Source organism: Pelodiscus sinensis, chromosome 1, assembly GCF_052426305.1.
Source record: "Pelodiscus sinensis isolate ZL-2025 chromosome 1, ASM5242630v1, whole genome shotgun sequence".
In the NCBI taxonomy this organism is placed as follows: domain Eukaryota; kingdom Metazoa; phylum Chordata; order Testudines; family Trionychidae; genus Pelodiscus; species Pelodiscus sinensis.
The window spans coordinates 6,207,695-6,224,823 of record NC_143052.1 but is presented as its reverse complement, the minus strand read 5'-3'; the positions used below and the strand labels follow the sequence as shown (position 1 = coordinate 6,224,823).

Sequence of the window (17,129 nt, the reverse complement as noted above, 5' to 3'; positions counted from 1 at the left end):
GCACAAGAAGTTTTTGCAGAAGATCTCTTCTGCAAAAGGCTTCTTGCGCAAAAACCCTGCAGTGTAGACAAAGCCTGGCTACGTCTAGACTGGCATGATCTTCCAGAAATGCTTTTAATGGAAAAGCTTTCCATTAAAAGCATTTTCGGAAAAGAGCGTCTAGATTGGCAGGACACTTTTCCACAAAAGCACCTTTTGCGGAAAAGCATCCGTGGCCAATCTAGACGCGCTTTTCCTCAAAAAAGCCCCAATCGCCATTTTCACCATCGGGGCTTTTTTCCGGAAAACAAATCTCTGCTGTCTACACTGGCCCTTTTGCGCAAAAGGTTTTCGGAAAAAGACTTTTGCCCGAACGGGAGCAGCATAGTATTTCCGGAAAAACACTGACAATCTTACATGAGATCCTCAGTGCTTTTGTGGAAATTCAAGCGGCCAGTGTAGACAGCTGGCAAGCAACTGCTTTTCCAGAAAAAGTGGCCAGTCTAGACACAGCCCCTGAGTGTTACGTTCTGGTCCTTCCTTTGGGTCAGAAGGAAGCTGGGTGCTGAATGGTTGATACTTGTGTTGGTTGCTTGCTTTCAGGTTTTTTCAGCAAGTAATAATAATACCCACTTTCTCATGAGTCACGTATTTTTAAATTAAACTAAAAAGGGTGGGAGGGGGGCTAAATTTAGAGTGCCATGGTGCGCCCGCACAACGGCGTAAAGGGCGCAAGGAACACCTGGGTTCCTTGCACAGACTACCTGCGTTGTCAGGGGGAGGGCATCGTTACCAGCAGGCAGATGGGGAATGGGTGGTGGGAAAGGGTAGGGAATGGGACTCCGGTGGTATGTACCAGTGGCGTGGGTCTACATGGCCTGCCCCAGGAGCAGCCAGGCAGCCACCATGCAGCCCTGGCTCTGGCTTCATCTCTTCCCCGGGGCTGGAGCTGCAGCCTGGCTCCACCCACTGCCCATGGGACAGAACATAAGAATATAAGAACGGCCGTACTGGGTCAGACCAAAGGTCCTTCTAGCCCAGTAGCCTGTCTGTCCACAGTGGCCAGCACCAGGTGCCCCAGAGAGGGTGGACCGAAGACAATGATCAAGCGATTTGTCTCCTGCGATCCCTCTCCAGCCTCTGACAGACAGAGGCCAAGGACACCATTTCTATCCCCTGGCTAATAGCCTTTTATGGACCTAACCTCCGTGAAATTATCTAGCTTCTCTTTAAACTCTGTTATAGTCCTAGCCTTCACAGCCTCCTCTGGCAAGGAGTTCCACAGGTTGACTACACGCTGTGTGAAGAAGAACTTTCTTTTATTAGTTTTAAGCCTGCTAGCCATTAACTTCATTTGGTGTCCTCTAGTTCTTCTATTATGGGAACTAATGAATAACTTTTCTTTATTCACCCTCTCCACACCACTCATGATTCTATAGACCTCTATCATATCCCCCCTCAGTCTCCTCTTTTCTAAACTGAAAAGTCCCAGTCGCTTTAACCTCTCACAGCTGTATCTAAAAGGATGTCACGAGGAGGAGGGAGAAAAATTGTTCTCCTTGGCCTCTGAGGATAGGACAAGAAGCAATGGGCTTAAATTGCAGCCAGGGAGGTTTAGGTTGGACATCAGGAAAAACATCCTGCCTGTCAAAGTGGTGAAACACTGGAATAAATTGCCTAAGGGGGTTGTGGAATCTCCGTCACTGGAGATATTTAAGAGCAGGTTAGACAGACACCTGCCAGGGCTGATGTAGACCAGTGTTCCACGGAATCACTCTCAGAAACACATTAACTGGCCATCCCAGTTTGTTTGTTTACCAGCGCCATGACCACGGAGCCTTGTGGCCTTTGCAACTGAGGGGAGCCCCGAAATTGGACCCCGAATACAGGTTCTGTAAAATCTACCTTTTTTTAAAAAACAAAGTGGAAATCAGCAAACTGGCATCGTATTGAGTCTACAGAGTTATGTGCCTTCCATGTGCTCATCGTGTGTATGTTGGCAGATTAGAAGCTCGCTTGCTCTGCCTTTCTGGCAGGTTTCGCCCTGAAGGAGGAAAATATTCTCTGGTCATAGTAGCCTGCTGTGTTCTGCACAACATTTGTGAGGCCAGGAGGGGTAGAGGTGAGGGGGAGTTTCCCCAGGGTAGAGCATTGAAGTAGCTGCCTAGTGGCTGATTTTGAGATGGCAGAGGGATTCAGTGGGGGGCTATTCAAATTAGGGAGGCTTTGAAGCAGCATTTTCACAACGAGCCTCAGTCGTGTGTCTTTCGATCATGCATTCAGCCAGGCTCTGCATACTTGTTGCCTGGAATGACCCTTGTAATGATTGCTTCCTGAGCATGATTTATAGTCTGCAGCCATGCTTCCTGCCACTGTGTATGAAGTCCAGTAGCAACCCCCGTGTGTAGAAGAAAAATAAAGATGAACTTTCTTTCTTTGAGCATATTTTTATTAAACAGCAATAGTCAGTGCGCAGAATTCAGTGTCTTGCAAGGTACATGACATTGAGGATACTCTCCTAGTGGAGGTGATCATAGCTGTGTGGCAGTCCAGCTGGGGGGAGGGCTAGCTCAGTGGTTTGAGCATTGGCCTGCTAAACCCAAAGTTGTGAGTTCAGTTCTTGAGGGGGGCCATTTAGGGATCTGGGGCAGATCTGTCAGGACTGGTACTTGGTCTTGCTGTGAGGGCAGGGGACTGGACTCAATGACCTTTCAAGGTCCCTTCCAGCTCTATGAGATGGTATCTCCATATATCTTTATTATTATTATTATATTACAAGGGGACCTGTCTTTGCAATCTGGCATTACCCAGCCTGATGCTACAACAGAACCCGCTCTTGTTGCCTATGTTGGCTCTAGCTCCTGGCTAGACTCCCGTTTCCTGACTCTGACCGTAGGCTCGACTCTTGGTTTCCAACTCTCTCTGACCCGTAGCTTGACTTCTGAGGCCTGCTTCTGCTCCAACCACTAGGCCTGACAGTCCTACCCACTAGGCCAGATGGCCCGCATCCCAGTTGTGACATTGCCTCTGTTTCAGTACCTCATACAGTGGGGGAATCTGATCCTTGTTTGTACCTCTCCCTGTACTTTTGCCACCCCTTTTGTTCAATAGCAACAGAAATAACTTGAAAAATAATCCCAAGGGAACATTTTCTGCACTGACCACAATTCGTACGAGCTAGTGACAGGGAAATTGACTAGAAATGGTGAAATGCTAAAAAGTAAGCAGCTGGCGTAAATGGTGTTAAGTCAGCTAGCTTCTTAAAAAGCGGCTGGAGCAAATGACAACAGACATTGTGGGTCTTTATGTGTATCGTATTATTTTAACGTAGCAATAATTATGGATCCCAATTTAAAAGTGTGGCATTCAAGTGAACAAAGTATTTTCCAGGTTCTGTCAGAGCTGTCGAAACCGGCCCACCTTGTCTCATCCTCACTTCGGCAGCATTTTTTCCATTTACACTGTGAGCATAATTTTTAAACTTGGACGCCTCAGAGGGAGGAAGGATGCATGACTTATTAAGGAACTGGTCTGTCTGGACCCTTCTGTCTTTCCATTTCCCATCTGTAAAAAGGGGAGAATGCTTTCCCACCTCACTGGGGTGTGTGGTTAGGGTACATTAATTAATTCTTGTGAGGCACTTGGGTACCATGGCGACAGAAAAAACCTATTAATAATAACACCTTGCTGTTATATATAGCACTTTTCAGCTCTGGATCTCAACGTGCTTTATAGAGAAGGTCAGGATCATTATCCACATGTTCCAGATGGGGAAACTGAGGCACAGAGCAGAGCCATGACATGCCTAAGGTCATCCACAGGCCAGGAGCAGAATCTAGGTCTCTTGAGTCTCAGTCCAGTGCTTACCACTAGGTCACGCTGCTCGCCCTCCAAACTATTTAATTTAGGCATCCATTTCCCACACATGCACTCAGATGAATCGATGGGCCCTGCGTCGCCCATTTGGGAGCACAGTCAAGCGGGGCTCTCGGTGTCTCACTGCTCAGCCCCGCTCTCAAACGTTTTTCTTCCCCAACAGAACTGTACAGCTACACGGAGGAACCAGAGTTCTCCATCAACAGGAAGTGCTTCGAAGAGGACTTTCAAAGCCAAGGTATCTCCATCCGTGGCAAGACAGGGCCCAGCCCTGCAAACCTGGCCTCCCAAGGAGGCCTGAGCTGGGTGAACAGGCCACTGTAGGTCTGCATAGATAGGAGAGGGGCTTATTGGGCCGATAAGCTTTGCAGTGTTGGATCCGTACGTTGTGGCAGTCAGCGTCTGGGCTGGCTCAGGGTTCGAGGTGCGGTTGCGAGAACTGGGCCTGTGAAGCGATTTTCCTCCTGAGTCAAGCTGTGGGGCCTCCCCATGGGCGGCCGGTATGCTAGCCGGGGGAGGGCACAGCTTTCCCAAACTGCTAGCCTGGCCCCGCCCACTCTCCGCCCCCAGAATGCTGCTGTAGGTGTCCTGGGGATGGAGTGTTGCTGCCCCCGTGCCTGCCCTTCCCCTTGCTCGGGGGGCAGGGAAACTCCTCCTCTCCCTGCAGTGGTGGGGGGCACACAGTGTGCTGCCCCCCCTCCCCATGGTGGGGGAGGCGGCTTGGCTCCTGTGGGGGGCGGGGCTCCAGCGGAAGGGCAAGCCTCCAGCCCTACCTTCGCTGACCGCCCATGGGCCTCCCGAAAATCGTTCTCGGTTGGAAGGCGGGTGCTGAGAATTGGTCTAGCACGCAGAGAAGTCTGGGTCCTCCTCCAGCATGCCGGTGACCCTGGACGCTGTTCCTCTTGGCTTCCTTCCATCCGCTTTGACACTCATCCCCTCGGCGCTTAAGAGAGGCTGGAGCGGAATCCCTGCGGGAAACGGGGCCGGACAACTGGCGGGTCAAGATTCTGGCTCATTCTCGCCTTTCCTCTCCAGTGCAGGGCAAGAGGTGGCCGGAGCTGGACCGGGCTCAGCAAAAGGCCTACGTGATGCACTTGCTGGATGGGCTGGAGGTGGTCCACAGGGACAAGAGACTGAAAGCAGCCCGAGCCGTCCTTTATCTGGCACAAGGTAACTGCCCACGTCCAGCCGATGGCTGCACTTTGAGTGGCATTTGCACTGCTGGCTTACTCGGAAAGGTTGGGTGCCTGGTGGCCGCTCTGAAGGCAAGGAGGAATGATTTGCTCCCTCTGCTTGGTGGGTCACCTCTCCTAGCCCTGCGTTGTCGAAGGGTTTGTTTCAATGAACACTTAGTTCCAGGCAAGCTGGGGTGTAAACCTGCCTCGCCCTCAATTTCCACGCGCTGCATCCATGTGGACGAGAAAGTTCCTGAGCGTACTTTGCTCGGCCCCGCTTTGAAATGGGAGTAGATCAAAGCACGCTAAGAAACGGAGTGCAGGATAGCAGGGTCACGTGGACACTCGGGGTATGTCGAAATGGCAGAGTTTTTCCGGAAAAACGACACTTACCTCCCCACTGCTATTGCGTTCTTTCCACAGAAAGTCGAAAGAACACTGCGGTTTTCCGACAGCAGTAAACCTCTTTCTACGAGAAAGAAGCCTTTTTCCGAAAGAGCTCTTTCGGAAAAAGGCGTGTGTGGATGGGGAAGAGGGTTTTTTCCCCGAAAGAAGAGGCCTCCAGGAAAAAGCACGGGTGCCCTGGTGGCCACTCTGCTCACAGCAATCAGAACTTAAATGCGAGAGAACGTCCAATGAATGTGGATGCTATTTTTCAAAAAACCACATCGCTTTTTCATTGTGCTTTTGCTGGGTAGACGCTCTCTTTTGAAAGACGTTTTTCCGGAAAATCTCTTCTGAAAGAAGCCTGCAGCCTAGACATAGTCTCAGTGCGTAGGAGGCTAACATGGGTTAGGTTTTGCCTCTGCTGGATGCGAACAGTGGAATCTACATTTACACAAGCCCGTAAAGCATTTCTGTCGTACGTGGGTGCTGACCGGCAGCTGTAGCACATGCCGAAGCAGGGCTAATGTAATGGCTAAGAAGTGAATCTCTTCGGAGACTGAATGGTTCATGGGATTGCAAAGAGAAATTTAAGACTTTACTCTGTAGATCTGGATGCTGAAAGGTACTGACAGGGTTCTGCCATGGTGGGGCGTTAGAAATGCCTAACGTGGAGGTTGCTTGAATAAATCCAGCTTGGGTCACCAAAGAGACTAAAGTTACCCCCTGCAAGGTGCTTGGTCTGATTGAGAAGAGTCCCGTAAGAGATGCTTTATGATCACAATTTACAGGGTTGCCCAGGTAAGTTGGTTCTCACTAAGCATCTCCCATTCACCCACACTTGGCTTCTCCGTCTCCCCTTCCTCCCTGTGTTTTCTTCTGTTCCTCCTCCGCTTTCATGTCCCGCTGGTCAGCCTGGTAACTGATTTTAGGCAGCGTGGGACCCTCGCTTTCTGAGTTAATTTCTCTTCCCCTCCTCCCGAATCATGACCTGCCTTAGACAAAATGGAAACTTGAAGTGTTTGCCCTTCGTTGCTTCTTTTACGGGGCGTTGGCTTTTGGGCGATTCTTTTAAAAAGAGCCATCTGGGGAGGGTGGAGGTGGGTGAGATGGGGGGGCGTGGTTCTTGATGCATCTTCTCCTGGAGCGTTGGCAGCTACAAAGGCCGCTGAGCACCATTAGAGTTGTAGAATTTAAGCTTGGAAGGGACAAGACCATGTAGTCTGACCTTTCCCATCATACAAGCCACCAGCGCCAGCCACCACCCGTGCACCCAACCCAACAAAGTGAAATCAAACCAATCAGCCCTCACGAGACTGAGCTATGAAGTGCCATAAGCAGAGAACTACTGGGCCCATGCAAGAGAATCGATTTAACGAGTTCTACCTGCACAACGCTGGTAGGCAACCCACGTCTCCCATTGCAGAGAAAGCTGACCCCTCCCCCCCAACTCTGTCAATCCCAATCTGACTGGAGGAGAGAAATATTCCCTCTTGACCTCACAGATGTGATCAGTTAGACCCTGAGCATGCTGGCTCCTATGCTGGAGAGAAGCCAGTGGTTGGAGGGGAAGCTGAGCTGAAGTTTCCCTCTTGCTCCAATAAGCGGTCCCTCCATGTCGGGATGGAGGAAGGTTGCACTATTGCCACACAGGTTTTCCATACTCCCGTCCTGCCGCCTGTACCTTTCACCGGCACTCACTTCACCTTAAAGCTGCCTGATCACGTAGCGTGCTCCATGGGCCTCTCTTTCTTCCCCAGGTGTGTTTGGAGAGTGTGACATGGAAGCAGAGGTCCTGCGCTGGTCTCGGCACAATAACTTCCTGTTGTATCAGATGGGGACTTTCACCGCCTTCCTGGAGCTGCTGAACATGGAGATAGAGTGAGAGGGGTCTAGCGTCCTCTGATTGGCTCTCGTCTTCGTGATGGAGACATCCACTGGATGCCCCCTTTTGGTTTTGGCTACTTGCTAATGGCCGTAGAGTTGGGGGAGGGTTACATAAGAACGGCCGTACTGGGTCAGACCAAAGGTCCGTCTAGCCCAGTAGCCTGTCTGCCGACAGTGGCCAGCACCAGGTGCCCCAGAGAGGGTGGACCGAAGACAATGATCAAGCGATTTGTCTCCTGCCATCCTTCTTCAGTCTCTGACAAACAGAGGCCAAGGACACCATTTTATCCCCTGGCTAATAGCCTTTTATGGACCTAACCTCTATGAAATTTTCTAGCTTCTCTTTAAACTCTGTTATAGTCCTAGCCTTCACAGCCTCCTCTGGCAAGGAGTTCCACAGGTTGACTACACGCTGTGTGAAAAACTTTCTTTTATTCGTTTTAAACCTGCTACCCATTAATTTCATTTGGTGTCCTCTAGTTCTTTTATTATAGGAACTAATAAATAACTTTTCTTTATCGGCCCTCTCCACACCACTCATGATTTTATAGACCTCTATCATATCCCCCCTCAGTCTCCTCTTTTCTAAACTGAAAAGTCCCAGTCGTTTTAACCTCTCCTCATATGGGACCCGTTCCAAACCCCTAATCATTTTAGTTGCCCTTTTCTGAACCCTTTCCAAGGCCAAAATATCTTTTTTGAGGTGAGGAGACCACATCTGTTGAACAACCCTCTAGTCACCTGTGAGGGGAGGATGGTTTAGTGTAGAAGGGACAATTTAGGGGAGCTTTGTGAGAACTCAGTCATGAGAGGGTTTTAAGCACAAGCTAGGCAAATGCCAGTCACGAATGGTCTAGTTATTATTATATGTTAAACCTCTCTACTCCGGAACCCTTGGGACCTGGCCACTTCTGACCGAGAGAATTTTCTGGACCACGGGAGGTCAATATTGTCTAGCAGCATGACCAACACTTCCACTGCTTACCGGGCTCTTAGAAGACATTTAAAGGTAAATTAGAGCTAAATAACAGCACAGAACACTGAGAGCCAGGACTAGCGGCTGTAAACAAACTTTATGGGACTGCGGGAAACTTGGCCACACCCCTGAAAAGTGGACATCGGGGCTACGTCTACACTGGCATGAATTTCCGGAACTGCTTAAAACGGAATACTATTCCGTTTACAGTTTTTCCGGAAAAGAAGCGTCTACATTGGCAGGCTGCTTTTCCGGAAAAGCCCTTTTTCCGGAAAAGCGTCCCTGGCCAATGTAGATGCGCTTTTCCGGAAAAGAGCCCCGATCGCAATTTTCGCGATTGGGACTTTTTTCCGGAAAAGACTACTGGGCTGTCTACACTGGCCCTTTTCCGGAACAGTTTTCCGGAATAAGGACTTATGCCTGAGCGGGAGCAGAATAGTTTTTCCGGAATAGCGGCTGATTTTGTACAGTCGAGCGTCGTTGCTTTTCCGGAAATTCAAGGGCCAGTGTAGACAGCTCGCAGCTTATTCCGGAAAAGCGGCTGATTTTCCGGAATAAGTGGCCCAGTGTAGACACAGCCCCTCCTGGTGAACTAAAATCATTCTGGATGATGAGAGAGTTCTGAATTAGAGAGGTTCAACCTATAATAACGAGACCGTTTCTCACACTTCCTGCCTTGAGGGCAGGGGACTGTACGAAATGGCCTGCCGAGGTCCCTTCCAGTCCCACGCGTCTATAATTCCACAGCTGTCTGTAGTGTGAATAGGCCCGAGATGCAGGTCTTGTCTGGTTTGAGTGATGCGCTGCAACGGACTGACTGGAGATTTGGCCATGAACATCTGTCCTCTTTCTTCGCTGCAGCAACAGTCAGGCCTGCAGCAGTGCCTTGAGGAAACCAGCCATCTCCTTAGCGGATAGCACGGAGCTCAGGTACCTTGTGTTTTTTTTCATCCTGTGTCGTTCATTCTAGACCCTGTGGTTTAGTGTAGAAGGGACAGTTTAGGGGAGCTTGTGGAAACTCCGTCGTTAGAGGGTTTTAAGCACAAGTTAGGCAAACGCCGGTCAGGAATGGTCTAGTTATTTCAGATTGAACCTCTCTAGTGTGGAACCCTCGGGATCTGATCGGTTGGGTCCATTCTAGACCCTCCTTGCTCTTGAGTCCAACGAGAGATGGGCAGGAGCTGTGCACTCAGTGGGCGCACCCAGTCCCTGCTGCCTGGGCCAAAGTGCCAGGGAGGTTGCCAGACTTGTTCTTTAGTCTTCAGGGTTCTTCAGGCTAAGTCCAGCGAGGGCGGCTGGTGCCCTGCATAGAGAAGCGAGGGGCTTCTGCTCTCTGGGCTGGCAGCATCTGCGGCTGCACATTCGGCTCCTGGGAGAAAAGCAGCAGAAACCGCAGGTCATCTTGTGCCCCTGCTCCCACGCTGGCCTTGGAGAGGCATTGACATAGGTGCTGGGGCAGCAATTCTGCAGCGCCCCCCCAGCTTGAAGGGGTTTCCATCATAGAATCATAGAACCATAGAGCTGGAAGAGACCTCAGAAGGTCATCAAGTCCAGCCCCCTGCTCTAGGCAGGATCAATCCCAACTAAATCAACCCAGCCAGGGCTTTGTCAAGCCGAGACTTAAACACCTCTGGGGATGGAGACTCCACTACTTCCCTAGGTAACCCATTCCAGTGCTTCACCACCCTCCTAGGGAAATAGTTTTTCCTAATATCCAACCTGGACCTCTCCCGCCACAACTTGAGACCGTTGCTCCTTATTCTGCCATCTGTCACTACTGAGAACAGCCTCTCTCCATCCTCTTTGGAACCTCCCTTCAGGGAGTTGAAGGCTGCTATCAAATCCCCTCTCACTCTTCGCTTCTGCAGACTAAACAAACCCAAATCCCTCAGCCTCTCCTCATAGGTCATATGCTCCAGCCCCCTAATCATTTTGGTTGCCCTCCGCTGGACCCTCTCCAATGCGTCCACACCCTTTTTGTAGTGGGGGGCCCAGAACTGGACACAATACTCCAGATGTGGCCTCACCAACGCCGAATAAAGGGGAATAATGACATCTCTGGATCTGCTGGCAATGCTCCTCTTAATGCATCCTAATATGCCATTAGCCTGCTTGGTTACAAGGGCACACTGTTGACTCATATCCAGCTTCTCATCCACTGTAACCCCCAGGTCCTTTTCTGCAGAACTGCTACTTAAGTGGTTGGTCCCCAGCTTGTAACTGTGCTTAGGATTCTTCCGTCCTAAGTGCAGGGGACACGGTTTGGGTCAGTGGCTCTCAGCGCCCGCACTGTACGAATTGTCCCAGCCTCCTTGGGCATGGATGGATTCCCCAGAGGACGGTAGCAAGCCCTTGGCTCTAGGGAGCTTACCCGGGTCTGGTGTATCTGAAGAAAGAGTTGAGGCGAGCGGGGGGGTCAGAAACAGGGGGATACAACCCATAATCCAAGCTGGGAGCAGTTGCTCGGCTGAGAAAAGGCCGTATATTGTAGTTCTCCTTTTTGTCCCCTTGCTGGCCCCGGGGGATTGTGCCAGGGCATTGCCCGAATGAGGTGGGCCCGCCGGTTGCACTCTGAGCCATTGCAATGCAATGGGACGGAAGAGCCAGCTTTTGAGACCAGCAGCGTCTTCCTCTGACGCGGGGGGAGCTGTTTGTGGAAAACGTTGGGGTTGTAGCGTAGGCTCTCCTGCTGCCTGGCCGTAGAGGGAGAGCGAAGTTCACTGGCTTGTTCCGAGAAAACCTCAACCTCCCTTCTCCCAGACTCTCCCCTATCTTGGCCCTGCCTTAGTGGTGGGGGGGACAAGGCAGCCCTCTGACCACCTCTAGGGGAGAGGAATAAGAGGGGGCTGGGAATGGAACAGTTACCCCCCCCATATCCTTCTCTCCAGGGTGCTGCTGAGCGTTATGTACCTGATGGTGGAGAACATCCGCGTGGAGGCGGAAAACGACCCGCCCGAGTGGAAGAGCTCCCGGGAGACTTTCAGGACGGAGCTGAGTGAGTAGCCGGTCCCCCTCCGAAGGGCCCGTTCTCGTAGCTACCAAACCAAAGGGAACAAACCGACAGTGGGGTCCTCCTTATTGCACCCGCCCGAGATCAAACCAAGTTTGGGCTCACAGCCGTGGAGACGGGGGTGGGCGGTCGGGGGGCTTGCCGGCCGCTGCTTGTGTTAGACTCCCCGACAGGGCATGGGCTACGTGCTAATACACCGTGCTCTAGTGGTGAGCGCGTAGGGAGCCGGGGGAGAATCTCTTTATGGTTTTGGTTTTGCTCCTCTCCCTCGCAGGCTTTCCCGTGCACAGCGAAGAGCCGTTTGCTCTGCTGCTCTTCACCATGGTGACCAAGTTCTGCAGCGGGCACGCCCCCCACTTCCCCATGAAGAAAGTCCTGCTTTTGCTATGGAAGGTGCTGCTGGTGGGTGAGACCTTTTTTCTGTCCAAGAATCTCCTGGATCACAGAGAGGGCTGGGCATTGGGAGGCTGCCTCCTGGACCCCCTTGGCTAATTAACTCAACCTTGGCTAGGTCTGGTAGCCAAGTCCATTCATCACTCCATCCACTTTTAAGGCAAGGCTGAAAAAGGGACTAGAACCATAGACTCCGAGGGCTGGCGGAGACCTCAGGAAGTCCAGCCCAAAGCAGGACCAACCCTAGAAAACCTGCAAGAGCATCCAAGGGGATGGTGGTAGGTACCAGCTGGTTTGGGTGACTTTAACCACCAGATTTTGTAACCGAAACTTCTGAGCGAGAAGGTTCTGTGTGTGCCTAGCGCACCACGGGTCCATGAACAGCAGGCTGCGTTGGGAGTTGATAAACACTAAAGTTTGCCAGAGTTAGTGAATGAAGGGAATAGCGCTGGATGTAGGGGTGGCCTGTGAGCCTAGGCAGACTCGGCAGTCACCTAGGGCACCGCCAGCCCGGGCGCCTGATAATTGCGTCACGGCCGTGCAGGCGGGGGCGCCAATCGTGCCGTCCACCTAGGGCACCAGCTGTCACAGCCGGCTTCGGGCCACTCCTGGCTGGATGGGACATTTGGAGAGGACGGAAGCATTTGTTACAATGTCCCAGGAAATCTCACAGGAGAATTGAATTCAGGTTGGCTTGGGGACACAGAGCACAATTTGGAATGCGAACTGGTTGAAGAATCATACAGGCAAAATTTCTGTTCACGAGTTAAATACAGGCTGGAGAAAATTGCAGGCGTGGGGTACCCCATGGGTTTGTGTTAGGTCGTGGCTCATTAAATACCATCCATAAATACGTGGAAGAGGGAGGGACTGATGTGTTACCCAAACGGAGATGGAAATGCTAGGGAGGCCGGAGGCAAGCAGGCCTTTAGAAAGCCGAGTAAGAGATAACACAAAACTGAATGTGAAAAATGTCTGTAGGAAAGTAATTTGGAAACACCCATAAATAAATGAGAGGGAAACGTCTGGGAGGCAGAAATGTTCCTATTTTGTTTTATAGGCCCAATAGGGACCGTTAAAACCATCCAGCCTGGCCTGTCGGATGCTGGCCAGAGACTTGGAAGCCGGGGTGTTGAAAGAGGATGCCGGTGGGCAGTAGGTTAGACGTGGGTTTGCGACTTGCTAGGGAAGCGAAATCGGCCCCGCTGAGAATTTTGGCTCTGGAGCCGGGGGGAACAGTCCTCGTTTGGCCTGGCTGCGCTGGCGTTCCTCGGAGAGGGAAGATCTAGTTTTGCTCGTGAAGGGTGAGCACGACCCTACCAGCATTTGCAGCGGAGAAGATTATTTAGGGAAGCACAAGAGGTGCCAGTGCCGTGGGCAGACTGCGAGCTAAGGGTGTGATTTCTCTCCTTGTGCTAGGGGAGGTGTAAATAGCAGGGAGGCCGTGGGGAGCGGCCACGGAGGCAGGGCTGCTGGATGGCACAGTCTCTTTTCCCTTCTTTCCCTGCTCACGCCTGGCCTGCAGTTCACACTGGGGGGATTCGAAGCCCTCCAGGCCATGAAAGTGAAGAAGCGGGAGGAGCTGGGTCTGCCGCCGCTCCCGGAGGACAGCATCCAGGTGATGCGCCGCATGCGGGCTGCCTCGCCTCCCACCTACACCATTGATCTGCTGGACCAGCAGTCGTCGAAACGCGGGCACCGGAGCCGGCGGGTAAGAGCCCGCGACCATCGAGGCTCCTGGGAGGCAGCGCGTGGCCTTTCTTTGAAGGGTGATCTTCTCTCCGACCGGAGGGGCTGCGTTCAGTAGCGTCCGTCTCTTTGCCCGCTTCCAAGTGGGAGGGGTTGGCCTGGCCCAGGCGTGTCCCAGAGACGGCAGGTTTGGTTTCCTATTGGGAAAGTGAGAGAGCATCCCAAATGCCAAGTCACCAGCATAGGGGAGTGAACATAAGAACGGCCAGACGGGGTCAGACCAAAGGTCAATCCAGCCCAGTGTCCGGTCTGCCGACAGCAGCCAATACCAGATGCCATAGAACCATAGAGCTGGAAGAGACCTCAGAAGGTCATCGAGTCCAGCCCCCTGCTCTAGGCAGGACCAATCCCAACTAAATCAACCCAGCCAGGGCTTTGTCAAGCCGAGACTTAAACACCTCTAGGGATGGAGACTCCACTACCTCCCTAGGGAACCCATTCCAGCGTTTCACCACCCTCCTAGGGAAATAGTTTTTCCTACTATCCAACCTGGACCACAACTCTCGCCACAACTTGAGCCCATTGCTTCTTGTTCTGCCCCCACTGAGAACAGCCTCTCTCCATCCTCTTTGGAACCTCCCTTCAGGGAGTTGAAGGCTGCTACCAAATCCCCCCTCACTCTTCGCTTCTGCAGACTAAATAGACCCAACTCCCTCAGCCTCTCCTCATAGGTCATGTGCTCCAGCCCCCTCATCATTTTGGTTGTTCTCAGCTGGACCCTCTCCAATGCGTTTCCTATTGGGTGCCACAGAGGGAGGGGACACAACAGGGAATCCCTTGTCACCCACCTCCAGAGAAACAGAGGCTAGGGACACCATTCCTACCCATCCTGGCTAATCGCCATTGATGGATCTAACCTCCATGAATGTATCTAGCTCTTTTTTGAACCCTGTTCAAGTCCTAGCCTTCACCACATCCTCTGGCAAGGAGTTCCACAGATTGACTGTGTGCTCCGTACCGAATTACGGTGGTTCTCCTTGGCGTTCAGCTGCTTGAGCTGATGAATTACGCTCAGTGGTTCCAACATTTACATCTTGCTCACGAGCAGGCTGATGATGAAACCAGAAAAAAGTCCGGGGGCTCTGTCCGGGGCTCTGTTTTGAAGGCAGGGAGATGGTTCTTCATCCAGGCTGAGATGCCAAATTAAGAGACGAGGCCGCGGGATGGAAGTCCTTGCTCAGGAGAAACGTTGGGTTCCACCCATGCCCCCCTCTAGGGAAGTGGAGCCTAAGGGTTTGTAAAATCCTTCCTCCTCCTTGCCCCTTTCTCCTCTGTTTCCATGTGTGGTAGCCCCTCGTGAAGCAAGACAGCCTGGATATCTACAACGAGAGGGACCCTTTCAAGAACGACGAGGCTGCCGCGGATGAAGAGGAAAGCGACGAGGGGGACAGCGGGGTGGAAGGGGAGCTGGACCTGATGGAGCGGGATGCGATCATGCCAGCAGGGCCAGCTCAGCGCCCACCCATCGAGCGGGTGTCCTTCCCCAAAGGGCTTCCATGGGCACCCAAAGTCAGGTAGAGCCATCTCGTTTTCACCCCAGCTCCCCTTGCTTTGCAGTGCGTTCCGGGTTGCACGTTTGCCTGTTGGACTGGAAAGACTTCCCGCTTTTCCCTCATTGACCTTTGGCTGGGATCCCCCAAGACTTTGCAAGCCACACGTGGTCCAATCAGGCCCATCGTTAGGTGGGAGGCCACTGTGGAAATCCCGGACGTTGCAGGACGTAGGGTTGGTTCTTCCATAATGATCCATGGCCAAGACCCCTTGGCTTGCTCCTTACTTATGGGGAGGGATGGAGACCAGTGTAACCAGCCAGTACTGGTGGCCCAGAGCGGGGTCCGTCCCTGGCTGTGATCTTGGGGAAACTAGCCTTGTGAGCTGTTTGATGAGCTCACCTCTCTCCGGTTGTGGTGCGTCTCATCCCTGCCAGGAGGGTGAGCGACCTCCAGTGGCTTCACTGTGATCTGGGTGCTCGGAGAACTTCCGCTGTCGCTCTGGGCTGGGGGATGCGCCTCTGTCAGGGCCCGGGCCGTGAGATGTGGAGGCAGCGCCATGCAACACGGCTGGGATCCTGGCCCCGCTGAAGTCAGTGAAAGCTTGGCCACTGACTTGGGTCGAGCCAGGATTAGATATGGATTTAAAAATGCAGGAGCCCGTGTAAAGCTGATCAGCTGAGATAAATGAATCGGCAGCCCGGCCTATTCACTGCACAGCTCATTAAACTGGGCAGGACCCTGTTTCCCAGGGTGCGCTGATGTGTCCTTCTCTGCACGGCCCCTCGTGTGCTCTCTCTCTCTCTCTGCAAGTTGAGCGGCGTTGGTTTTGGCTGCCAACTCCCCCTAGACTCCGGAATTCAGCTGGGTCCTTTTCACCTCTTGCAGCTTTTCCCGGTCGTGAAAGTCCCACGAGTGGCATGAAACGATCAGGGCTTGGAAAGGATGCCCAAGGCCGAAGAGACACCAGCGTGTTCTCTGACACCTGTAGGGCCCATGCCAGTGATGGCCAGCCAAGACTAGTGAGTGGGGTGCGTGAGTTGGCCCTCCTTCGTTTCAGTGGCCGCAAGATTGAAATCGGCCCTCACCATGACCCCAAGAATAAGATTGAAATATCCCGTGTGTGGTGTTTAAAACACGTGGAAGTACTTTAATCGTCCATGAATGAGTAGAGCTGTCATCAAGTTCAAATAATAAGAAAAAGCACCCTTTGTGCTTGCTTGACAATACATCATACTCAGCGCGACGTCTGGTTGGAGCTCTGATTAGGAGTAAGGGATGTGTAGGCGCTTTGCAGTTCGGCACTGAGGGTTCCATCCATTTAAATCCCTGGCCAGGCTTTTCCCCACCTCCTCTCCCAAGCGTGTCCTATCCCTGCGTCTCCCCCTCCCAGCATTTCTGGAGTGCTCTGAATCAGCTGATTTGCAGCATTCAAGCTCTGAGAGGGAGGGGGAGTAGTGTGGGGGGTGCAAATCAGCTGATTCATGGTATTCTGGGCGGGAGGGGGAAGAGTAGGTAGGCGCGGAGCCCCAGCATGTGAGGGGCATGGGGGGCGGGGGGTAAGCCCGGGCTGCAGGTTGCCCATCACTGCCCCACGGGTTGGACTTTTTTTTGTTAAATGAGCAGATGGCCCTTGATAACCTGCCGGGAGCAGAGCGGTTGAATAAGAAGGTGCTGTTTTTAGAATCGCTTTCTCCACTCTACCCCCATGTTACATGACTCGAGATTTAAAATAGTTTCAGATCATCTCGTGTCTATGGCTCCTGGGTGAAGCAACGCAGGCCTTTGTTCAAAGGCCATAACAACGCCGCTAAGCGACGCTGGAGGGTTGTAGGCTGCATACTGAGGGTCTAGCGTTCAGTTTCCAAGCAAACTTGGTACTGATAGAATGTGTGTTTCCCCCTCTCTCCCTGGTTTTCCTCCTGCCGCTCTACCAGACAGAAGGACATTGAGCATTTCCTGGAGGCAAGTAGGAACAAATTCATTGGATTCACCCTTGGACAGTGAGTATTTGGCATCTGGGAGCGGAGAGTTGGTTTGGCTTTTGCCTGCAAACAAAGTGTCTAGATTAGCTGGTGGCTGGGAGGTGTTGCTTGTGCTGAATGTGCAGGACGTGTTCTAAGGCCGTGTTTCTCCACCACTGGTACGAGTACCCTTAGGGGTACTCGAGAGACGTCTGGGGGCTACATCAACACAATTGACATTGGGAG

At 52.3% G+C, this 17,129-nt stretch overlaps 1 protein-coding gene across 2 annotated transcripts in view; it reads left to right on the top strand.

The window, feature by feature from the left end:
- STRIP2 (striatin interacting protein 2) overlaps nucleotides 1-17,129 on the top strand; it is a 75,191-nt gene that overhangs the window by 16,822 nt on the left and 41,240 nt on the right. For both annotated transcript variants that reach the window (XM_075925402.2, XM_089778063.1), the window contains exons 3-11: nucleotides 4,019-4,093; nucleotides 4,891-5,025; nucleotides 7,175-7,295; nucleotides 9,139-9,207; nucleotides 11,166-11,272; nucleotides 11,562-11,689; nucleotides 13,206-13,391; nucleotides 14,720-14,943; nucleotides 16,857-16,922. In XM_075925402.2, coding sequence (XP_075781517.1) covers nucleotides 4,019-4,093; nucleotides 4,891-5,025; nucleotides 7,175-7,295; nucleotides 9,139-9,207; nucleotides 11,166-11,272; nucleotides 11,562-11,689; nucleotides 13,206-13,391; nucleotides 14,720-14,943; nucleotides 16,857-16,922 — 1,111 coding nt within the window. The remainder of the gene's footprint in view (nucleotides 1-4,018; nucleotides 4,094-4,890; nucleotides 5,026-7,174; nucleotides 7,296-9,138; nucleotides 9,208-11,165; nucleotides 11,273-11,561; nucleotides 11,690-13,205; nucleotides 13,392-14,719; nucleotides 14,944-16,856; nucleotides 16,923-17,129) is intronic.